General features: G+C 49.3%; 4 protein-coding genes across 4 annotated transcripts; 3 read left to right on the top strand and 1 right to left on the bottom strand.

The window, feature by feature from the left end:
* Window positions 1-68: 68 nt before the first annotated feature.
* LOC148325093 (leucine-rich repeat-containing protein 24-like) lies at window positions 69-6,336 on the bottom strand. The gene is made up of 8 exons (XM_088313098.1): window positions 5,961-6,336; window positions 4,778-4,995; window positions 3,995-4,081; window positions 3,736-3,927; window positions 3,490-3,658; window positions 3,084-3,349; window positions 2,467-2,997; window positions 69-1,978 (listed from the first exon to the last, which is right to left on the bottom strand). The coding sequence occupies exons 2-8, from the start codon at window positions 4,982-4,984 to the stop codon at window positions 1,580-1,582; spliced, it is 1,851 nt and encodes a 616-aa protein (XP_088169224.1). The 5' UTR covers window positions 4,985-4,995; window positions 5,961-6,336; the 3' UTR covers window positions 69-1,579.
* Window positions 6,337-7,164: 828 nt separating this feature from the next.
* On the top strand, window positions 7,165-10,954 carry dohh (deoxyhypusine hydroxylase/monooxygenase). Its single transcript, XM_088313100.1, has 6 exons — window positions 7,165-7,332; window positions 7,923-8,029; window positions 8,662-8,829; window positions 8,949-9,025; window positions 9,466-9,727; window positions 10,560-10,954. Exons 2-6 carry the CDS (start codon window positions 7,924-7,926, stop codon window positions 10,868-10,870), a joined length of 924 nt encoding a protein of 307 aa, XP_088169226.1. The 5' UTR covers window positions 7,165-7,332; window position 7,923; the 3' UTR covers window positions 10,871-10,954.
* A 156-nt stretch (window positions 10,955-11,110) lies between these two features.
* On the top strand, window positions 11,111-15,644 carry rsph4a (radial spoke head component 4A). The gene is made up of 7 exons (XM_088313099.1): window positions 11,111-11,918; window positions 12,513-12,738; window positions 13,419-13,706; window positions 14,096-14,545; window positions 14,811-14,952; window positions 15,023-15,140; window positions 15,307-15,644. Exons 1-7 carry the CDS (start codon window positions 11,830-11,832, stop codon window positions 15,539-15,541), a joined length of 1,548 nt encoding a protein of 515 aa, XP_088169225.1. The 5' UTR covers window positions 11,111-11,829; the 3' UTR covers window positions 15,542-15,644.
* Window positions 15,645-16,370: 726 nt separating this feature from the next.
* lonp1 (lon peptidase 1, mitochondrial) lies at window positions 16,371-24,125 on the top strand. Its single transcript, XM_088313096.1, has 21 exons — window positions 16,371-16,941; window positions 17,431-17,519; window positions 17,600-17,719; window positions 18,411-18,558; window positions 18,654-18,767; window positions 18,873-18,934; window positions 19,089-19,218; window positions 19,295-19,378; window positions 19,458-19,526; window positions 19,734-19,885; window positions 19,967-20,105; window positions 20,173-20,351; window positions 20,425-20,512; window positions 20,877-20,999; window positions 21,072-21,188; window positions 21,299-21,439; window positions 21,573-21,738; window positions 21,809-21,892; window positions 22,292-22,419; window positions 22,491-22,655; window positions 23,678-24,125. Exons 1-21 carry the CDS (start codon window positions 16,426-16,428, stop codon window positions 23,825-23,827), a joined length of 2,964 nt encoding a protein of 987 aa, XP_088169222.1. The 5' UTR covers window positions 16,371-16,425; the 3' UTR covers window positions 23,828-24,125.
* Window positions 24,126-24,204: the final 79 nt, after the last annotated feature.

The raw sequence follows: 24,204 nt of genomic DNA, 5'->3' as shown, positions 1-24,204 counted from the left end.
AGGTTACTTCTGCTTGTCATGTTGATTTCTCTCTGCTTTTTAGTCGGGAAGCGGTTTTTGGTGATCCGCAGCTGCTTCTGAAAGGTCGGCGCAGGCGAACGAAACGGTTGGTGAACACCAAATGGCGCGAGTCTTGAAAGATTTGGCCAAATGCTCTCCAACGGCCGTCCGACAGTCGGTTCCTATTTGTGTCGCGTGATTGACGAGGGAAGCAAACGAGTTAGCCCCGTCGCTGTTCGTTGCTGAAATGAAGACGTGGCCAACACACGACCAGCCTCGTTTGTTTTATTGATGAGCTCGGCGTAAAACGTTTAACCATAAGAAACGGTGCCCTCGTTTCAGATGGAAAATGAAGTTGTCACCTTTCCAAATGCCCCCACGCCACCGTGTAGGAATGAAAACGACGACTGCTACATGCTAACGAGCACCACCGCATTTGCTCAAAAATGAGGAAGACGGACACACTGGAAAGAAAATTAGAGCGACCGCCACAAAAATCAACTTGCGCCTTTGCTGCATCGACGTCACGCTCGCGAGAACATTTATTTGACGCGCAGTGACGGAAATTGCGACGCTCATCAAATCTCGTCAAATAGCACCTTGCAGCCAGAAAAGAACATTTTTCGCCAGCCTTTCAAAACACTCAAACTATTAGCGGGGAAAAAGTCTTTTAGTGGAAAAAAACAAAAAGACCTTTTTCAAATGATGACAATAGATTTTGACTCATTGAAAAAAAAGCTTTCTGCTCCTTAGATTTTGGATATCGTTTTCCTCAGGGATGAAAATTATTTTATTTTTTTTAGATCTTTGCCAGAAAACAAACTCTTTCATTTAAAATCCATGTTTAGATAAAATACTTTTTTTTTCCTCAGAAAAAGACATTTTTTCCCTAAAACTATACAGAGTAAAATTTCTCCTTTTTCTCCTAATTGTTTACTTCCCCCTTGGAAAAAACAATCATTTTCATCAGCAAAAGTATGCAATTAATCTTAAGATTGAAAAAACTTTAGTGGAACGGAAAACAACAGAAACATCAGAAAAATGCATTCACAAAAAAAGAAAAAACGGAGAGAAAAAGTAAAAATGTTGAGGATTCAAAACAACAAAAATGCATCTTTGTTGTAAAAAAATAAATGAATAATTTTTGGCTTTTTTTTTTAAGTCTCCTCATAAGACTCCGACTTGGAAGCATCACAAGTTCCGCTGAGCCATGAGGGGAATTATTTCCTAAAGGACGCTCGCTGTCGAAATGTTTTTGTAGAATTGCGCAATGAGCTTAACGTTCTGGTGCGAGGTCACCTCGGGTCTTTCTCGACTTTCCAGTGTGGCCGTAAACTCCTCCCTTGCTAGCCACTTCGCATCTCTTTTGTCAGCCAGCCGGACCGCTCCACAGTTAAAACGCGTCTCGCGGGTTTTTGGCATGTTTTTGGTCTCGCTCACCTTCCGAAGAAGAAGACGAGTACGGAGACGAAGCGCGCGCGCGCCGGCCGAACGCCAAGAAAGTCTACGTTGCGGCGACATCGTTTGTCCGAGCGGTTCCCATGAAAGCGCAACGGTCGGGTCGGGCGCCGGCCGCTCTTCAGCAGTGGATCTCGTAGGCCATCTGAGAGTCCACAAACAACCCGGCGTGATTGACGAACATCCCCTCGCCCTCGGACGTCACGATGGGCTCGGCCTCGCCGCCCTCGCCCGCCATTCTCCGCGCGGTCCGAATGTCAGCGTCCGCCTCACTGGGGGGGAGGAGCGCGGGGCCGGCGGGTCGGGGCGGGCCGGCCGCCGAAGACCCCGAGCGAGTGCTGGTTTCGGACGGGGCGGGACGCCGGGTCGGGGGGGCGGCGGGCGGGGCCGGCGGCGGCGGCACGGGTTTGGCGCGGTTCAGGACGAACATCTCGTGGCCGCGCTCGTCCCGGAACTCCTCCAGCTGGGCGAACGTCGTCGGCCCGTCGGAGTAGTCGTTCACGTAGAGGATGCTCTCCTCCTGACGCGCAACAACAACAACAAAGTTTCGGCTCCCAACTACAAGGAAAGTTTCTCAGGAACAAAATGTTTACCTTAAAGAATAACTCCTTCTTGGAGATACAAGAAAAAATGAAGCCTACAAACTCACAAGCTTCAGTGAAGAATTCTACCTTTTGGGAGAAATTAACTTCTGATCAAGCCTAAAACAACATTTCTCTAAAATGAGAACAAAAACAAAAAAAAAAAAAACGTAACTAATGACAAACTACTTTGGGAGGGCAAGAAATCTCTCGAAATAATAACTTTGGGTCTAGGCTGTGTTGAATCAAAAAGAAAAATGTAAAAAATAGTCAATTCGGGGAAACACACTTTTTTCTTGGGAAAAAATGACTGGCCCGTCAAAACTAACTTTTCTGAAAAATCAGACTTAGTGAAAAAAAACAAACCCAAACTGAGCACTCTTTTAACGACCATGTAATGTCAGCCGATAACACGCCGGGCACGTACCTTGCGTTCGACGTGCGCGTCCTTGCGGCCTCGCAGCCGTCGGCTGTAGATCATGGCGAGCAGCAGCAGGGCGGTCAGGGCCAGCAGCGAGATGCCGGCGGCGATGGCCGTCTGCGTGGCGGCGCCCAGCGCGCCAAAGGCCATGCTGCCCAGTGCATACAGCGGCTCGCGGCTCACCTCGCCGCCGCCGCCCCGCAAGCGCGGCCACGCCGGCGAGTCGGGCGGCGCCGCTCGCGCCCAGCCGGCCCACGTGGAAGACGACGACGACGAGTTGATGGCGAGCTGGAAGGTGAGCCGCGCCGCGCCGCCCGCGTTCCAGGCCTCGCACTCGTAGAAGCCGGCGTGCGCCACCGTCACGTTGCTGAGGAAGAGCATCCCGCTGCCCGTGTCGGGGTCAAAGTGCGAGGCGCCGTCGTCGCTCTTCCGCACGTGTGCCCGACCGCCCTCCGAGGGCTCGGCGCCGCCCGCGTCCTGCACCAGCCCTCGAGGCGCCAGCGACGCCTTGCCCGAAGACGCCTTCCTCCACGTCACCTGCGCTAAGTCGACTCAAACAGTTGAAGCGCCTGACCCCTTTCAAAAAAAAAAAACGAGTGTTGGTGTCAAAAGCGGGCGCTGACCTGCGGGCGCGGGTATCCCGAGGCGTGGCAGGAGACGCGCAGACTGTCGCCGAGGCGCACGGCCACGCGTCGGGGCTCCAGCTGCACCAGCGGCGGGATGCACACCAGGCTGTTGGGCGGCACCTCCAGCAGGCCGAGGCGCGAGAGCCGCGGCGGCTCGCGGCAGCGCAGGCGCCGGCGCTCGGACGAGCTGAGCAGCCGCCGGCCCTCCTCGTCCATCCAGCTCCTCAGCCAGTGCAGGGCGCAGTCGCAGCGCCACGGGTTGTCTGCCGGCGGTGAAGGTGAAGCGGCATGCGTCTCGTTAGCTCAAGTGCGCGTCGACGCGGGACGGACAGACGACCTCGTCGACGACATTTCCCGCGGAATCCCGAAGCCGTTGCGCGTTTGTTTTGCGGGCGGAGCTCACCGGTGACGCGCAGCACCTGCAGGCTGACCAGCGGGCGCAGCGCGGCGGCCGCCAACGTGTGCAGGCGGTTCCCGCTCAGGTCCAGCAACGCCAGTGAGGTGAGACCAGCCAACGCCTGCTCGCCCACCGCCTCCACCTCGTTGCGCTGCAGGTGCAGCTCTTGCAGCCGCTGGGGAAGCGGCGCCGCAAATGAAATTTGCCAACAGTCCTTCGCATAGCAACACTGAGCTTGGGCGCGCACGTCACCTGCAGGCCGCGGAAGGTGAAGTCCAGCAGCCGCGCGATGTCGTTGGCGGCCAGGTAGAGGATGCGCAGGTGACGCAGTCCCCGGAAGGTGTCGGTCGTCACCGAGCGGATCCTGTTCCCGTCCAGCGCCAGCTCCAACAGCCGCGCCTGCGTCTGGAACGAGCCCGGCTCCACGGCGGAGATGCTGTTGTTCTGCGGGGCGAGCGCAAGGGGGCGCCGTTGAACCGTCGGGCCCGGTTCGCTAAATGGTGTGCGTTACCTGCAGGTAGAGGTAGTGCAGGTGTGACAGCGGGCTCAGGTCCTGACGGCGGATCTGAGCGATGGCGTTGTCCTGCAGGAACAGCGTCTGCGAGGAGACGGCGTCAAACGCGTCAATTGCTCGAAACGTGGTCGGTACAGTGAAGCCTTGACATGGAAACGCCAAATCGCATCGACTGCAATAAGGAATTGGCGGCGCTCGAACGCTTTAACAATTTGTACGCAAGCGCTGCATCAACATGACAGTTTGTATGTCCATTTGCGCATATAACAAGTCTCACAAGACGTTTTTGTTATCCTCTGCAAAGAACGAAGTCGCCTAAGTTGAGTAGAAACAAATGCGTCTTTTTTTTTTATCTTGGAAAAAATTGACTTGATCCGAAAACACGCAATGGAATGACTTTTTTCTTGAAAAAGTACAAATAAAATAAAAATCACAATGAAAAAATACCCCAAAAATGATAAATTTGGCTTTTTGTTTGGATTTTCTTTGGCAAAAATGGTAATTTTCTAAAAACAAAACAAAATGATTTATTCTGCAATCAATTAGAAGACAGTTTCCACCAAAAAATGACTTTCCGGGAAAAAAAACTATTAAATGGGAAAGAAAGAAAAATGCCAAGTAGTCTTCAAGAAGTGACTTTTCTTCAAGCAATAAAAAAAAAAAAAACGACTTTTTACTTTCGAACAAAAATGTCCTTTCGATGAGGAAAAAATATGCATGAATAATGCATTTTGTTTAAAAAATGTCACTCAATTTTTTGAAGCGTGGCTATGTTGTCACCTGCGTGGGCCCGGGCACGCGCTCGGGTAAGGCGAGGAGGCCCGTGGACCCGCACTCCACCGTCAGGCTGTAACATCGACAGCTCGCCGGGCAGGATGCGGTCACGGCGATGGCGTGTGGCAGGACGAGCGAAATGATGAGGAAGACGAGGAGGGGGATGAAGAGGAGCCGGGCCGAAGCGCAGATTGGCGGCGGCGGCGGCGGCATGGTGACACGCTCTGAAACAAACCAAAACGTTTCAATGAGTGGACGACCATCCGCTTGGATCCCAAAAGACACTTCATTAGGTACACCTGCGCAAAGCCATCCGGGGGTGTACTTAATATTGTGGCGGGGGCCATTTCCCACTTTAATTTCGGTAAATATTAATTGACAAATGACATTTATCTCAAAGTCATATTTCTACTTCAACTTCAACTTGTCCGGTCGATCACAACGAGGGCAAGGAATGGCAACATGTTGGAAGTCGGACAAGTTTGGACACCTGCGACAGAGTACATCAACTATTTGAACGTGCGTGTTGCCATTTTGAGAAAAGATGAAGCGGTTCATGGCGTGAAATGCTCACACCATATTTTGCCATCAAAAGCCTGCCCTCGGGCTTGCCTTTGAGATTTAGCAACCGACTCTGCCTTCATCAGAGACTTTATTTCCCAAAATCTCCTTTTCTCATTTATGGAGTGAGAAACATTTTGGAGTGAAACCAACTAATGTTTTATTGCTGATTGCGAAACAACAGAAAAAGTGAGCAAGCGCTTTTGGGGGCTGCTGAGAGTTTTGCCTAAGAAAATATTTTGTGGCGCTTGAAAAATCAGCCAAAAATGCTCATCTGACTGTAAAAAAAAAACATAACACTGTTAGGCTTTGATTCACGATTATTCTAATCCTGTTGATTATTTTTCAGATGCATCAATGAATGTGATTCATCAAAAACATTATTTCAAATGGACGCAGCAGAAAGTACTCGTATCACGGAGCAGCAGGAAAACGTCATGCTCGTTAGTCAGGGCAATCTTGCGAATACTCGAACAACGGAAGCAAGAAAAAAAAGAATCAACTGGCGCTTTTGCGAGGTGCCCAATTGAGCCACCATCGAGGAGGCCAGCAGCTCGCGCACGCGCACACTGACGCCTTACCATCGATTGTGATGAGGTGCTATTTTCTATTTTCTATTCTATTCTACCTGGTGATGAAGAGTGACAAAGAGGAGGAAGACGACGCGCTTTTAGCAGCAAGCGTCGACGCTCATTTGACGTCTGCCGTGATGATGATGATGATGATGATGATGAAGATGCCGACGACGAGGAGGAGGAGTTGCGCGGCCCGTGTGGCGTCGTCTGAGGGTGCAAGGATGGAAGGTTGGAGAGAAAAATGAATTAAGGAAGCAAAGATGCGGTTTGAGTGCAAAGCTGCTCCATCGTCTGCTTCTTCTTTCGCATGGATTCGTCAAAACGTCAGACGACATGCGTTCGTCCAAAAGGCGCCCGCAGCGCAGGTGTTTCCTCGACGCCTCCCTCCTTTTTGCTGCCCCGCGTGCTCGTGCTGCTCACTTCCGCTCGCGTTCTCTTCACAATAAAATTAAAAAAGCTCGAAAACGGGAACACGGCTTTATCCGTTATTTTGAAAAAGAATTGTATTTATTTTATTTCGTTTTTAAATATACATTTAGTTTTTAAAAGAGGTGGGTGGGATCTAAGGCCCCTTTTCATAGAAAACGCTCACTGGTGGTCTATCCCCACTTTTGCCAGAATTTTTGTCATCTGCATTGATTCTACGCGGATTTTCTCTATTCGCGTGCTGAACCCGTCCATATGTAGTGGGGATGTCATAATTATGACTTTATTTTCAAAATATTAAAAACGCTCATTATGTTGCAGGATATACCAAACATCAATTGCGACATGAAACTTATTCCTTTTGATGTTGGTTGTCATGGTCGATATTGTGCGCGGTAGTGCCCAACTAAAGTGTCCGCTAAATTAATGCCATACTGCAGGATTTTGGTGCCTTGCAGTATAAATTAAATTTGTTCCGAGACCGTGCTCGTAGCACTCATATCTCAAATCGTCTTTTCTGTGCCGGCCTCCCCAAAATATCCAACAAATTTTGTGTGTTTTTAAATAATGAAAATATAATTCTATCGTCTTGTACTTTCTGAAAATATAGATGAGGAACATAATTAGGTAGTACTCAATTTTTAACACACGCTAGACCTCGGGAGTACAAAATGATCTAACCTCAACAAAAATATAAAAATTAATATTCTAGTCAAACACAAAAATTTAAAATTATTTCTCTATAAACAAACAGTTATTTGTTAAAATACATCGACTAAAGTTCTCATTTCGTTGTCGATATCCTTTGATTGACATTTGCATCCATTGGCTCACTTTCGTCACCTGTGACGTTTACGGAAGTCCTGATTATTTTTTATTTTTTTAAGTCCTCAACCTTTCGTGTGCGAGTGATTGCCAGTGCTCAGCTAACCAACGCAGACGTAATGAGCTGCTTCTAAGCTGCTATTCGACCAGTTAACTACTTGAAATTATCGTCGGGTGAGTTATTATTCATCTATTTCTTTTCAGTTGCCACTTGGTGTGTTGTTGTTAAAGGCGTCATGTTAAGAAGCGAACTGTTCGCGGCAGCTAGTGACGTCACGACCTCCTCCTTGAAACGTGGCTAGCTTAGCCTAGCTTCCATTCAGCACGTGTAATTTAATTAGTACAAACAAGTGTTGGTCTCCAGTAAAACGTTAATATACTGCTAACTCCCAAAATGTCGAAGTATATCTTGGAACTGCGCGGGTTCGCGAAATCTTGAATCTGTAATTTGTGTACGTGTAACGTATGAATTTGTCTGGGACGACTGAGTATGCAGTATGTGTGATGTAATGATTGTGTCTGTGCACATAACACGTGACAGTGAAGGTGTGTGTGTGTGTGTGTACTGATTGTGTAGTCTGAGTGTATGTGGTGGTTGCGTGGTTGTGCGTCACTTCCTAAAAGTGTTTGTGCAAAGCTTGTGAATGTGAAAATCAAATTTCCCCATTGTGGGACTAATAAAGGACATCTTTATCTTTATGTCATGTCTGCGTGCAAGTAAGCGGCACGTGCTCATGTGTCCGACGCATGTCTTGTGTGAGCAGGATGGCCAGTGTGGAGCAGCTGGCTGCAGTGGGTTCTGTTCTGGTGGACCCCTGTCAGAACCTGACACACAGGTTCCGAGCTCTGTTCACCCTCAAGAACATGGGAGGTACCATTCAAGAAATTTGGAACAACTAGTCACTTACTTGCGTATTATGTGTGCTTTTAGTTTGGTTGCATTTACGTGAAAAATGGACAAAATGCGCCTGAAATGGTTGGCGCAAATCATATTTTGGGGGGGGGGTCTGCTCATAATAGTCATGCCTACCAAATCTCATGTGAAGTCAAACCGGAACTTGGGGCTGAATTTTTATGAATTAATTTGAAGAAGTTTGGAAGGACCCCACAAAAGGTCCGCTTGCAATCGGAATGGCCGACTTCCTGTTTCGTTTCAGTCAGGACTTTTTGGGTGAGTCTGCGCATTGTCGATATTCTCACCAAATTTCATGTTCAATTAAAAATCAAAATCCCGGGAGCAAAGTTCCCCCAAAGCTGTCTGTTTCAAACCAATTTTTTCGCATATAGTTTGAAATGTTTTCATGGGTCGATTTGTGATGAGGCTTCAACACGCCCAAAGGGTTTTGGAGGCTGAATAAAAAAAAAATCAGATTGGGGCAGCCAAGGATATATTTACTAACCGCTACCAAATGTCAACTTCAACTGTTTGTTGGCCTTTTCTGTGAATTGTTGAGCTTGACGCATTTATTTTGTGTTCATTTTATATCCTGTCGTGTTTTTGAGGCGCCGAGGCGGTGGAGTGGATCGGCAGAGCATTCGTCGACGATTCTGTGCTCCTCAAGCACGAGCTGGCCTACTGCTTGGGTCAGATGCAGGACGGGCGCGCCATACCCGTCCTCGGCGCCGTACTCAAGGACACCCGACAGGAGCCCATGGTACGGCACGAAGCGGGTGAGTGGCGGCCGTTTTGCGGCGCTCGCCGTGGCGCCCGACGTTTCCGGTAAATTTTGCAAACGTTTCCGCTTAATTGGCGTTGGAATTGAAGTTGCAAGTTTTGTGCGTGACTGCAGGAGAAGCTCTGGGAGCCATCGGAGACCCTTCGGTTCTGGACTTGCTGAAGGCGTATAGCCAGGACCCCGTCATTGAGGTAGAAGAGCTTGAAAAAGTCCACACAACCTTCTTCAAATGCCTTTGGGATTATAGATTTAAAAAAAATCAAATCATTGTGAAACTTTTCTTCACCGTTATTGTGACCGATGCAAGCCAATCCAATGTTATTTCTGTGGCGCGTTTCGCAAGAGCTGGAGCTGTAACGAAGCGCTTTCCACATGATGTCGTAGAAGTGAGCGGGAAATGACAACACAAATGCAAACACACCCAAAAAATAGATGCCAGAAACTGTACAAGACAATAATTTCAAGAGGGGAAGTAAAAATATTTCCGTCCCAATTAGACTGCGAAAAATGACTTTGGCGCTCTGGCCAAAAAGACACGGGAAGTTTTCCATTCGAGTTCGAGAGCGTGCCTTTTTGACCCCAATTTGTTTCCGAGAGCAGGTCCACATTGACCGTGTTGACGTGGTTGCAGGTGGCAGAGACTTGCCAGCTGGCCGTGCGCCGTTTGGAGTGGCTTCAGAGCGGCGGCGATGACGGCAAGGATCTGCGCGACGGTGACGTGGACGCGAACCCGTACGGCTCGGTTGACCCGGCTCCCGCCGCCGTTCGCGCCAGCGTGACGGAGCTGCGTGGCCTGCTACTGGACGAGAGCCTGCCGCTCTTCGAACGCTACCGGGCCATGTTCGCGCTCAGGAACCTCGGCAGCCGGGAGGCCGTCCTCGCCTTGGGGGATGGTGAGAGGCCGTCGCCGCAAGTGCGCCGGAGCGACTCGGCCTTCCTTTTTGTTAGCGATTGACTTTTTAGCAGACTCCCGCTTTGCTTTTTTTGTTTGTTTGATTGTTGTTGTGGGTTTTGGACCGCTGTGTCATTTGGTACGCTCCCTTTTTGGTGACTTGGTCCTCGTGACGTGTGGACTTGTCTGGTTCTCGACTTGTTGCTTGATTCAAGACTGTTTTTGACCTGATTCTGCTCTGGTTCTTGACTTGGTCCTTAATTGGATTCAAGACTGGCCCGTGACTCGGTCCTCGACTTGGTTCTCGATGTGGTACTTTCTTCTTTCCTAGACTCTTTTTGTTCGGTACTTGTTGTTGACTTTTGTCATGAAATGTTTTGACTTCTTTCGAGACGAGTTTTGGACTTGGTTTTGTACTTGTTTCTCAAATTCTATTGGCTGTCTCTCAACAATTTTCTCGAGCGGTTTGTGATTCTGCCGTGACTTGGTCCTTGACTCGGTTTCGGACTGGTATGGGACTTGATCTCTAGACTCGTTTCTCAAGTTGCTTTGATTGGCTTTTGACTCCTCAATCTCAACTTGCTCTTGGCCTTCGTTGGAACGTGGTTTCTGACTTTGTTCTAGACTAGCCATTGACAGTTTTCCCTCGAACCATCTTCGAAATTGTTTTGATTGCAACTTAACTTGATTCGAGACTGACTTTGACCGCGTTCTCAATTGCTTCTGGACTTGTTTCTCCAACCTTTTGGACTCGCTCTTTCCTCGATTCTGGAGCGCTTTGTGACTTGTTTGAGGTGCGAGGACAATGCGCTGATGTTTGTTGTCTTTTTCAGGCCTCCGGTGTTCGAGTGCGCTGTTCCGTCATGAGATTGGCTACGTCCTGGGTCAGATGCAACACCCCGCGGCGGTCCCGGCCCTCTGCGCCGTTCTGGAACGCGACGGCGAGAGCGCCATGGTGCGTCATGAGGCGGCCGAGGCCCTGGGTTCCATCGGCCGAGACGAGTGCCTGACCGTGCTGCAACGTTTCCGTGGCGATGGCGAGCGCGTGGTTAAGGAAAGCTGCGAAGTGGCCTTGGACATGCTGGACTATGAGAACAACCAACAGTTTCAGTATGCCGACGGACTCGTTAGACTGCAAGGATAAACACCGGACGGTGCGGGACGCGTGTGTGTGTGTGCATAAATGTAAGTTTTATGACAGAATTTCAAGTAACACTCCTTTACGTGATTCTTGACTGGTGCTTGACTTGAGTTATTTACTCGTTTTTGACTTGGCTGATGGATTCTTGGTTTTTTTTTTCCCAACTTGGTTCTGTACCTGATTGTTTCTTGACTTTATTCGCGTGCTTCTGATCGACTCGTTTGCCCCCTGAAATCTTTTAATGCTATTGGGATTAAGAAAAGAAAAGGTTATAATTGTGTCCACTTTTACATCATGACTGCTCTCAACAGATTTTGTTGTTGAGTTGCTGAAAAAAATTGACAAGTAGGTTTTGAACATTAGCTGGAAGCTGCCGCAGGATTCCAACAAAAATTAAGACTTTAATTCAATTTGAAATGAAATTCAAGATTAGACTTCCCAAATGCCGCATGTTGTCAAAAGTTGCACAATACGCAAAGTTCTGAATCTACTCTTAACTGAAACGGCATGATTATTTTGTCGGCTCCTTTGTCGTGATTATGGCATGTGTGACCACAAGTCATTTGGAACATTGCTTTCTTTTTATTTTAAAACATTTTGAGATTTGAGACTTGTTCCAATCGCAAAATCAGGTGTGAACATTTTGAGGATTGATAGAAGACGTGTGCCAATTAGGAATTGTTTTTAAATGAAGATCTGAAGGTGCCGCGGGAACTCTGACGTCATCTCATCGTGAGTGAGCAACGGATGTTTCCGTTTCCATGGCAACGCCGAGTGGCCGCCTTCGCCGCTCTTTGACTCGCTTGGCGACGCCGCTGCATTTTCGTGCGTGTCGCCTTCTCCGAGCGAGCAGCGAGACAACAAGAGCATCTTGAAGTGGATCGAAGAGGAAAAGTGCGTTCAAGTGTCGAGCGTCTTCACTTGAGTTTCCGTCGACGGTGAGAAGAAAGGAAGCCGCCAAGATGGACGGAACGCAGCAGGTCAGCTTGCAAGTGGCCGCTTCCTTCAAAGCTTTCCTCATGAAGAGCAGCAGCAAAAGCAACTTGAACCTGTGAGTTCGTGTTGGATGTTTTATTTACTCTTGCGCGCCCATTCAAGTTGTCAAATGACAACAAAGTGCAGGGAAGAGTCGTGAGTGGGTCTCATCAACTTTTATTTGGCTGTGGTGGACGATCAGAATTGACTATCGAAAGCAAATGAGGAGTTGGCGAGTTTTTTTTATTTTGTTTTGTGAGTGGTCAATTTAACAGTCAAAATATTTATTTGTTATTGATTGACCCTTGTCGGCTACCGTTGTTCAGGGCTTCACGACAGTAATGACGTCAAGCAGTCTGACGTCATGAATTTGACATCCGCTGGCAAGCATGGCTTCCGCCTTTTCTCCAACTTCGAGTTTAGTTTTTAAGCATGCAGACAAGAAAAATATGAATAATCTACTAAGGAAGTTTACAAGTTCAATGAACTTTAGTCAAAATATTGCTCCACACTTTTTCCGTCCCCCCGACTTGTTGCCAAACATTTTTCCTGAAGAAAATCAAATTGAAACAACTCAGAAAATAAAACTCTGAAGACACATATTTAATTTCTCGTTTATTTGATGTGTTGCTTATTACGGGACGTCTCGCCCCGTTCCCCAATTTGGCAGGTACGACCACCTTTCCCGGCTGCTGATGCGCGTGATCGAGGAGCGTCCTCACGACGTGGTGGACGTGATGGAGGACCTGAGTCACGACGTCAAGCTGCGCCTGTACGAGGACACGCAGAGCAGCCTCCAAGACCTCCAGCAGACCACCGCCGCCGAGGAGCTGGCCGAGCAGCAGAAGGTTCTCTTCGTCAGGCCCGAGGACGCTCCCGAGCACGAATTTGAGTTGGTGCGATCACCGCCGTAGCTTCTTCCATCACAAGCTGGATACTTAAAAAAAAAAAAAAAATGTTCGCGTTCCACGCAACAAAGCGACAGTAAGGAGAATGAATACAGAAATGGTGAATTTAACAATTTGAGCAATTTTGGGTTGAACCATCCCAATCATACGCTGAAAAGAAATCACCTCGTTACTGTTTCTGTACTTGGGCCAAAGCAATTGAAAAAAGGACTTTGGTGCTCAAGAACTCTATTCAAGTGAGTTGTTGGGTTTAAATTGGACAAACGTAGTGCTTTGACGCTACAATGGAAGTACGCTGAAGCAAGTTGAGGAGTTGTAATTGTACCGAAATTGTGCTTTGATATCCTCTTGTGGCAGCGGGATGAAGTTCTAAAGCCTTTGGTTATGTTGAAGTGAGTTTTGTTTAGACAAAACTAGTGCTAGGCCACCATTTTTTGACATTTTGGTGTCGAGGAACTATGTTGAAGTGACTAAAGGTATTTGGCTTGGACAGAAATGATGCTTTGATGCCATCTTGTGGCTGCAGCAGGAAATGAGCTTTGTTTCAGAGAGTTGAGGACTTTCATTTGGACAGAACTAAACTCTACTATTCAATAGTGTGAGTGGCGTACATGTTCAGAAAGTACAACAATAGGAAGTTTCGACCTGTACGGCTTGTTGCTCATCAGGAATCGGCCCTCCCCAACGTGAGCGAGATCGCCTACTTTCTGGAGCAGGCGGGCGTGGGCCTGGGCCGCGAGGAGATGCAGCGGGTCTTCCTGGCCCTCAAGCAGTTGGTGTCGTCCTACGCCATGCAGCGCTGCCGCTTGTGGGGCAAGATCCTCGGCATCGAGAGGAGCTACATCATCGCCGAGGCCGAGTTTGCCGAGGGCGAGGAAGAGGATGAGGAGGGACCCGAGGAGGTGGCCGACGACGAGGCCCGCGAGGTTGACGCCAAGGAGAAAGCCGAGCGCGAGGTGAACGACCGATTGACAAAAAAAAAAAAACACACACACTATATAGGGTTGATTTTTGAAATGGACAAACGGGCCAGCAATTAAAAAAGTGAAATTCATTTGCATTCATCTTATTTTTCTGTCTCATGATCCAATTATTCACAATTCAATTGTGATCAGCCCATTATTTAATCATTCACTGCCACTGACGAGTAGAGAAGCCAAAAGGTACCTTCATTTTACCGGGGCTGGTCGTGAATGCGTAAATAAAAGATTGTTCAAAAATAAGAATTATTCCCAAAATGTTTTGATCAAAAATCCAAAGTCGCGATGTAAAATGACTGCCCCTTTTGTCTCCCCTTGCCCACGTATGTGTCGATGTTGATGAAACGTTATTTTCCCGCGGTCAGATGGACCCCCTGCCCCAGTCGACGTACAAAGCCCCCCCCGTGGTTCCCAAGGAGGCCAAAGGCACCGGCGCCAACAAGTTTGTGTACTTTGTATGCAACGAGGCGGGCCTGCCGTGGACCAAGCTGCCGTCCGTCACGCCGGCCCAGATCACGGTGGCCCGCCAGATCCGCAAGTTCTTCACGGGGCGGCTGGACGCCCCCATCGTCAGCTACCCGCCCTTCCCGGGCAACGAGGCCAACTACCTGCGGGCGCAGATCGCCCGCATCTCGGCCGGCACGCAGATCAGCCCGCAGGGCTTCTACCAGGCCATCGAGGAGGAAGGCGCCGAGGAGGAGGGCTCGTCTGAGGACGGCATCGAAGAAAACCCCGAATATGAGGGCGTCCCCGTCGGCGAGCTGGTCGACTCCTTGTCCTCGTGGGTGCATCACACGCAGCACATCCTGCAGCAGGTACCGCTCTGCGTGGCGCGGGGGGGGGGGGGAGACATTTTGGTCGGAATGGAGAAAAATGCCGAAGGAGACGCTCAGATCGAAATGTTTCCATTCCTTCAATTTCAACATTTGACTGTCAATGTTTGTAAAGTCCAAAATGATGTTCTTGATTTGTGTGCGTCGGGCTGTGGCCTCCGCAGAGCATCGTTCATTCACAAAATGTTTTCGTTCGTTCCGTTTCATGCCAGGATCGCGTTGTAAATGTTCAACGTCAACATTTCAGGGCCGCTGCACGTGGGTGAACTTGGCCGTGAAGACGGAAGACGAGTCCAACGAGGAGGAGGCCGAGGAGATCGAGGAGGACCCCGACGAGCCCGAGCCGGAGGTGGGACCCCCGCTGCTCACGCCGCTCTCCCAGGACGCAGGTCAGCCGACTCCGCCCCTTCTTGACAGAGTGTAACGGGAACGATCGCTCACGTTGGATCATCTCGGCAGAAATCTTTGAGACAGTTCCGTGGAGCTCCAGTCTGTCGTCCACGCTCACTTCCCAGCACGCCATCGCCATCATGCGCTCCAACTGCTGGCCGGGGGCGTGTGCCTATGCTTACGCCAAGTAAGTTTACCGTGAGATGGGAGGAAGTACTTGCATCCATCCATCAACATCAGATTACGTTTTAAGATTTGTCCCTCGTCCTCCAATTGGCGAGCAACATCTGACTTGAATCAAGTCATGTGACTGGAGTCCCCCGCCTCATTTAGCGCCCCTTTTACTCATCCAGGAAGTTTGAGAACATCTACGTGGGCTGGGGGCTGAAGTACCCGGGCGACGGCTACAGCCCGCTGCTCCCGCCGCCGCCCCAGAGCGAGTACCCCAGCGCCCCCGAGATCACGGAGGACGTGGACCCCACCGTGGAGGAGGAGCAGGCCCTGCAGGACGCGCTGGACGAGAAGCAGGCGGCCGAGGAGGCCGAAGAGGGAGACTCGGACGAGGAGCAGGACGAGGAGGACGACTGAGGCCGTCACGCTAAACCCACGCCGTGGCAAATTTCAACGTGTGCTCCACGCAAAGCAAAATGACAGACGAGAATTAAATTATATAATTGTGATACAGTACAAATGTTTGCATGTCATTGCGTCAGTCTGAAACTTTTGGAACTCAAAGCATACGAAACAGATTGAAGGAGCATTCCAATAGGAAATGTTCCACACTATAGTCATTGGAAATATTTCATGTTAATGTAAAATATAATCGGAACGTTGATTAGAGCTCAAATGACCCAAATCGTTTTTAAACTGATTTTTGACAAATAATGATAATCTAAAATATCATACAAAATATGGACATATTTTATCACAGGTAGCCTTACTCCATCTAAAACATAACAGTCAGTCACCCTGCTAGTGTTTTGCCTCCCAACGTTCATATTTTCTAAAGCACTGATACAATAAAATAAATATTTGAAGGCAGACTTAGAAACGGGACACCAGCACACACACAAAAAACGAACTCGTCAAATCAAATATAACAGTAAATTCATGCAAACAATGACATTCCAGCACTGTTTTTGTATCCATTGACAAGGCAATTCATAAAAAATAGACCATATAACGAATGTAATAACTTTGTTTTATGTGTTTCAAACGCGGAAATCCACCAGAAACATTTTAATTCCATTGACTTGCAAAGGTAATTGTGGAACACCACAAAACACAGGATTAAACTCAATAAAGACAGGGAAAATATCATTCCTGGTGTGCAGGTTTGAAACTGCGTAGCAGTCCACCGGAACCACCTTGACTCCTTGTGACAGTTAGCGTGTGTTCCCAATGACAACCGTGACGTCATCAAGCTTGGCCGGAAAAGACTTGACACGCGCCGTAGATAACTCCAGATAAACATGGCGGCGTACGCGAAGATGATAAAAGCAGCGGGGTTTCTCCACAGAAACACAACCCGCGTTCTCAAAGTCATCCCGCCCGGTTGCTTCAGGTTCGGCTTACAGCGGGCCGACACACCGGGCCCGGGCGGGTTCCGCTCGGTTCGTGTGTATAACAGCTGCGGCTCGCTTCACGCCTCCAACATGACGGCAGGACCTCGTCGCTGGATGCGGGTGACCGGCGTCCGTTCCGGCCTCATCGCGTCATCGCCCTGCCGTCCCAGAGCCTTCGGGAACCGGGCGAGCGGTGCCGGCTTCACTGGAGAGGACGGCGCGGAGAGCGGCGGCGGTGGCGGCGACTCGAGTGGAGAGGAGTCCGGCGGTGGCGGTGGCGGTGGCGAGGACGGAGGAGCGGCGTACGCTGGAACTCAGATGACAGCGCTGACCCCCATGATGGTGCCTGAAGTTTTCCCCAATGTGCCTCTGATTGCCGTGAGCAGGAACCCCGTGTTCCCTCGCTTCATCAAGATCATCGAGGTGAGGATGATGATGATGATGATGATGACGTAATGTTTCAACTTTCAAGGACCGCGTGATGCAATGTTTCTTTGGGTACTGGATGTCAGGGTCAACATGAAAAGAGAAGAAAAAGATTCACCGACTTGTTTTCCCCCTTCCCTTTTCGGTGGAAGATGTACATTGATGATTGAATGTTAACATGTTTTAAATTTTTTTTTGTAGATTGTATATGTGGAAAAGTCTAATGGCAGCCACCCCCCACTTTTTTTTGTAAAAGTAATGGTATTCTTTTGGCACTATCTTGTGGGATCTTACTGCTGAGGAGCTTTGTTGAAGTGAGTTGAGTAGCTTTGTGCAGACAAAAGTAGTGTTTTGCCACCATCTTGTGGTTTTCTTTAAACAATTGCTAAACCTTTTGGGTGGGTATCATTTACTTAATCGGTTCGCTTGCTCACACGTTCCCCTGTTTACCTTCTGTGGAAAGTCGTCACGTTGTGCTTGCGGCAGGTGAAAAACAAAAACCTGATGGAGCTCCTAAGGAGGAAGGTCCGACTGGCACAGCCCTACGCAGGAGTCTTCCTCAAGAGAGACGACAAGTACGGCCCAGGTCGCAATCCTTCCCGCCCCGTCTTCGGCACCGGTGCTGATCCATGTTTGATCCGTGTGTGTGCCACAGCGACGAGTCGGATGTGGTGGAGTCCCTGGACGCCGTCTACGCCACGGGGACCTTCGTGCAGATCCACGAGATGCAGGACCTCGGGGACAAGCTGAGGATGATCGTCATGGGCCACCGCAGGTCAGGAGAAAGCGGAGCGCCCGTAGAGGCCACGCCCACGCGCACACAATTAGTCATAAGCGTACAATTAAGAACTTTTTACAAATAATTGATCGTTGACCTGAGTTTGTTTCCAAACATACAATTGTTCTTTATTGTTTGAACATTTCATGTTTGCAAAAATGCAATTTTTACAAATGTGTCGAAACACATTTACATGCAATTTCTCGTAGACAATTGTTTAGAATTATTTACAAATAAAACAATTGTATACCAAAAAAAATTCTAAGCATAGTTGATACATACAAACCAGTAATTGATTACAGATGTACAATTGTTCATGGTCAGCTGTGTTTGCAAAGAGACGATTTTTCACAAACAGAATCATTTAAAAGTGTTTAAAAAAAGGTCATTTACAAAATGACAGTTTACAAAGTGTTTAAAATGGTTATTACAGAACATAACCCTTTTGAATGATTGGAAACATAAGATTGTTCATAATTGTTTAGAAGCATACAAATCTTCACATGTGTAACGCGTGTGCAAATGTAACATTTTTCATAAATAGGCAATTGTTTGCAAGTGACCAACACACGATTGCGTAGACGCCGCAATGTTGACGTTTTGAGGTCGAGTTGTTCAGCAGCGTCCAATTGTTGGCAAACGCAAACTTGGAACAAGCGTGCCTAACGAGCCACATGCTGCTTCACAGGGTCCGCATCGCTCGGCGTCTGGAGGTGGAGCCCGAGGAGATGGAGCCTGAGGAGGCGGCGGCGGCGTCTTCGCCCGAGTCGCACGGCAAAGCCGCGTCGGGACGCAAGGCCAAGCGCGGCTGGCGGGAGGAGTCGATGGAGGACAAAGTCGGTTTGCGTGCGCGGGCGCTCGCTTGCGCTTCTGCTTTCAAGTCGTCACCGATGTCGCCTTTTTCTCATTTGTGCTTTCGGGGGACGGCCAGATTGCGCACGCCGACCTGATGCCAGAAGTGCGGCCGCTGCCCTCGTCCGGCGTCCTCATGGTGGAGGTGGACAACGTCCTCCACGAGCACTTCACCGTCACCGAGGAAGTCAAGGTAGATGCACACGAAAGCTCAGCTCAACACGTCTGTGGGGTTTTGTTTTTTTTCATAAAAATTCATCTTTGTGGACTTTTTTTTTTTTTTTTTTTTCCTGTGCAGGCGCTGACGGCCGAGATCGTCAAGACCATCCGTGACATCATCGCGCTCAACCCGCTCTACAGGTCAGTGTGTTGCGCTCCGACTGTTCACAAGTTTGTGTGGACGCGTGTTTCGGTGGTTGGTTGTGCCACATTGAGTTTATTCGCGTGTGTTCTTGTCCTGGAAGATTGTGTTGCCTGACTTCCCGCCTAATGTGTGCGTGCGTGCGTGCTTCAGGGAGTCTGTTCTGCAGATGATGCAGGCGGGCCAACGTGTCGTGGACAACCCCATCTACCTGAGCGACATGGGCGCCGCGCTAACGGGGGCCGAGTCGCATGAGCTGCAGGACGTCCTGGAGGAAACCAACGTGAGCGCCGCGGCCAGCCATCCTCGCCGTCTCCGCGACGGAATGCGTTGATGCATGCGCTTGTGTGTGCGTGCAGATCCCCAAGCGACTGTACAAAGCTCTGTCGCTGCTCAAGAAGGAGTTTGAACTCAGCAAGTTGCAGCAGCGTCTGGGCCGAGAGGTGAGCGCTCGGAAGCAAAAAGGCTTTTTCTCGCAGGCGTCGTCCGCTCGCCACATTTGTCGTCGCTCTCGCCTGGCAGGTGGAGGAGAAGATCAAACAGACGCACAGGAAGTACCTGTTACAGGAGCAACTCAAGATTATCAAGAAGGTGACAAAGTCCGTTTTCACATTGCCACCATTTAAGATTTTCAAGGTATCGCTACAAAAAAAAAAGACGACGTTCAACGCTCACAAGAGATGACTTGCATAGTAGGCGTGGCTTAACCAAATGCGAGTTGAATGGGGAAAAAAAGCGGCAATAGAACAGGCCAAAATTCAGACAGAACCCGAGGCAAACGTCCGAATGCGTGTGCAGGAGTTGGGTCTGGAGAAGGAGGACAAGGAAGCCATCGAGGAGAAGTTCCGAGAGCGTCTGAAAGACAGGACGGTCCCTGAACACATCATGGACGTCATCAACGAGGAACTCACCAAGATGGCCCTGCTCGACAACCACTCCTCAGAGTTCAAGTGGGTCCGCTTGACAACATCCTCATCTGGACCGCCGGGAACACGACCAACATCGTAATGTGCGTGCGTGCGTGTCTTCAGTGTGACTCGCAATTACCTGGACTGGCTCACCAGCATGCCCTGGGGCACCAACAGTGAGGAGAACCTGGCGTTAGACAGAGCCAAGGAGGTTCTGGAGGACGATCATTATGGGATGGATGATGTGAAGAAGCGCATATTGGTCAGTGCACGCACACGCACGCACCCGGTTCGCAACATTTACCGCGGTTCTCGGTCGCTTTGTGCAGGAGTTCATTGCGGTCAGTCAGCTGCGAGGGTCCACGCAGGGCAAGATCTTGTGCTTCTACGGCCCTCCGGGGGTGGGCAAAACATCCATCGCCCGATCCATTGCCCGCGCTCTCAACCGCGAGTACTTCAGGTTCAGCGTGGGCGGCATGACGGATGTCGCCGAAATCAAAGGGCACAGGTGGGAAACTTGTTTGGCGCCATGTGACGGCCTCTTTTTCTTCTAACGCTCGTGCGTGCGTGTACATGCGCAGGAGGACGTACGTGGGCGCCATGCCAGGAAAGATCATCCAGTGCCTCAAGAAAACCAAAACGGAGAACCCGCTGGTTCTGATAGATGAGGTCAGCACTCAAGTTGGCTGAAGATGGAAGACGTATTTGCACCTCAAATGCATAACAGCTCCTTTTAGTTTTTGGTACTTCTTGGATCGGGAAAGGTCCCGATCCGATGTTCAGACTTAGCCCAAAAGTTTCCTGGGCCTCGCCCAAGTTCTTCAGATAAGTTTCAAGTGTTAAACAATAGTTGTTGCGGATCAAACTCAGCATATCGATAAATCCAAATAGATAGCGGAAGTTAAAAATGTTCCCACTCGGCGCAATTGGACCGAGTGGCGCCGGAGTTCTCCTGCAAATGTTCTTCAACCGCATCGAGGTGGTCTCCGTGTGAAATGTGCATCGGCCATTTTGGAAATGTGTCGTACCTCAGGTGGACAAGATGGGCCGCGGGTATCAGGGCGACCCGTCCTCGGCTCTGCTCGAGCTTCTGGACCCCGAGCAGAACGCCAACTTCCTGGATCACTACCTGGATGTTCCCGTGGATCTTTCCAAGGTGGGAGCGCGTTGAGTTGCGTCTCCGCCAAACCTGTCGTCATTTCGCTCCCTTTGTGTTCAAATGTCCAAGATTTTGTTCATCTGCACGGCCAACGTGACCGACACCATCCCGGAACCGCTCCGAGACCGCATGGAGATGATTAACGTGTCGGGATACGTGGCTCAGGAAAAATTGGCCATCGCCGAGGTAACCTTTTCATTTGTAATGACGACGATCAGGAAGGGTTCCCTCTTCGCCTCGGTTTGAACCTGCAAAAAGCTTGACGATGATCCTTCTTCCTTCCCGGTGTGCTCCAGCGCTACCTTGTCCCTCAGCTGCGCTCACTGTGCGGCTTAAGTGAGGAGAAGGCGTCCATCTCCTCTGAAGCGCTGAGTCTGCTGATCCGTCAGTACTGCCGAGAGTCCGGCGTGAGGAACCTGCAGAAACAAGTGGAAAAGGTAAGCGGCTCTTAACAAAGTCATCTCAAGCGCTGCGTACGGCGGCCCGTTTTCATGGCCACTAATTGTCCAGCTCATCATTTTGAGAACGGAGCTTTGTGCTTTCTGCGATGTGATGCGTGTTGCTCGTCAGGTTTTCCGTAAGGTGGCCTTCTCCATCGTCAGCGGGCAGCAACAGGTGGTCGGCGTCTCCCCAGAAAACCTTCAGGAGTACGTTGGCAAACCACTTTTTACCGTGGATAGGATGTACGACGTCACGCCGCCTGGAGTCGTCATGGGACTGGCCTGGACTGCCATGGGTGAGTCTCACACACGCGCACACGCACGCACACGCACGCACGCACATTACAAGTGTTGGTGCGTGTGCAGGAGGCTCAACGCTGTTCATCGAGACGTCGGTGCGTCGTCCATCCGTTCAAGATGGGAAAGGAGAAGGTTCTCTGGAGCTAACAGGTCAGCAATCACCACCCAAAACGTTTCACCATCAACAAACTCGACACCCGCGACTCCTTTGCAGCCTTCTTCACTTGTTGTCAACGACGTCTTGATGTGCTTTTTAGACTTGCGTTTTTTTCACCTGGTTTGTGACTCGTTCCTCATTTGTTCTTGACTTGGTTCTCAATTGATGTTTTTCTCAAGTCATTCCTGATTTTTTTTTCTTGTCTTGCTACTGATTTGATGTTGATTTGTTGACTCGGATTTCAACTTTGTTCTTTGATGGCTCCTTCCTGATGGTTGACCGCGTTCTTGATGTGACACGATAGGCTTAGCGTCCGCAGCTTTGACCCAACAACATTCAGACGGTGATCCAACCGTAAGTAGCCATTGACATTTTCCGCCACCCTCCTTTAGGTCAGCTGGGCGACGTCATGAAGGAAAGCGCCAAAATCGCCTCAACCTTCGCCAGAGCCTTCCTAATGCAGCAGGAACCACAAAACGACTTTTTGCTCAACGCTCACCTGCACCTTCATGTTCCAGAGGTGAGCCAAAAATGAGAAAAGGCAGACGAAGCCACACTGGAACGCTTTCGTCTTTGATATTCTTGTGTCAGGGGGCCACGCCCAAAGACGGCCCGAGTGCCGGCTGCACCATCGTCACGGCGCTGTTGTCCCTGGCAACCGCGCGGCCCGTGCGTCCAAACGTGGCCATGACCGGCGAGGTGTCCCTGACGGGCAAGATCCTTCCAGTGGGAGGCATCAAAGAGAAAACCATCGCAGTGAGTCACACGCTCAAATGTTTGCGCAACACTTTCATGGCTCGTAAATTTCTGTTGTCCCGCTCACATTTTTTTTTGCATCTGACTCAGAGACAAAGTGGGTTGATTTTGACAATGTGCCGATAAAGAGTCCTGATCCCATCCCCCAATAGAAATGTCCCAAAAATGATGCCTATTGACCTCCAGACCGAGAAGATTTTCTTTCTTTATTTTGACCATGATTGTGACATTCCTGCTTTCATAGTTCTCCTTAAGATTACATGAACTGATTTCCGGTTTCCTCTTCTTTTTTTCGACTCCGTTTATTTGTAAATCACTTTGGTTTATGTTTGGTCAAATAAGGTGGTGCGCCTCCGGCGTTAATGTGTCGCGGCTTAAACACACGATGAGCATTTTTGTGAAATGCTTGCACTTAAAAGGAGTCATGAAGATGCTGGCACAAAGACGAGAGCCACAGTCGCGATACACTTTCAGTCGCTTTTGAACGGAAAGTTAAAAAAAACAAAACTTTCAGTCGCCTTTGAACGGAAAGTAAAAAAAAACAAAACAAAGACAATATGAAAACACTTGCAAGGAGCATGAAGACGGTGCAAAGAGTGAACTAACTCATCGTATGGTCACCAAACAACCAACCCGACTGACTCCTGATTTCCCTTACGAGGCCACACCCCCTTAAAGGCACACATCAACACACAAATGCTCTAAAATGTGTGTGACTTTCACCTTAATTACATGCAATGATTTTGTCCTTTGTGCAGATGAACGAAAAAAAATGATTGGCATTTCAAGTCCTTTCAACCAGAAAAATTCATTTGAAATACACACGTGCTTTGTTTCCGCCCCAGCTGGCGTGAAATGCGCTATATTAATAAAGTGGTAATGTATTTTATTGTAAGTACATTTTCTGTACAAGCACGGTCCCGAAACAAATTTGAAAGTCAAGATGCCACTGCTGTATCGAGTCGTGTCGTGCAGCCACACAGACTTGTTGACGAGGCGTCTTTAATTTTGTTTGCCGGCAGGCCAGACGCGCCGGTGTGACGTGCATCATCCTGCCGGCGGAGAACAGAAAGGACTTCTCGGACTTGCCGGACTACATCACGGAGGGCCTGGAGGTTCACTTTGTGGACCACTACAGTCAAATCTACCCGGTGGTCTTCCCTCAGTCCTAAGCGCCTCCTCCTCTGAGCTGAGTGTTTTTAGGCCACTTGGTCCAGTTTGGTGGGCGGCGTCACAACCGACGTGCCGACATACGGACCAATAAGAAGCTGTGATGAACACAGGAAGTGATGTCACTGGTTTGCTGGCAGCCAGCCTGGTCAGCTGTGGCTCCCATGATCCTCGGCTGAGGACAAATTCTTTGATAGATGATTAATATTTTTATTTTATATATTATTGTCATTGTATGCTTGAGTAAATACAATATAAATATGATGGGGAAAAAATATAATCTTTCTATTAACTGCTGAATTGGTAATATACCGCGTTCATTTCTCCTGTCCAACGAGTGCCCTGCCTGATAGTAGTCTGCGCGCGCGCGCGTGTGTGC

Source organism: Idiotropiscis lumnitzeri, chromosome 13, assembly GCF_059441095.1.
Source record: "Idiotropiscis lumnitzeri isolate Australia: NSW breed Sydney's pygmy pipehorse chromosome 13, RoL_Ilum_1.0, whole genome shotgun sequence".
NCBI lineage: Eukaryota > Metazoa > Chordata > Actinopteri > Syngnathiformes > Syngnathidae > Idiotropiscis > Idiotropiscis lumnitzeri.
Note: the sequence above shows the minus strand (reverse complement) of the source record. Positions and strands in the feature narration are given on the sequence as shown.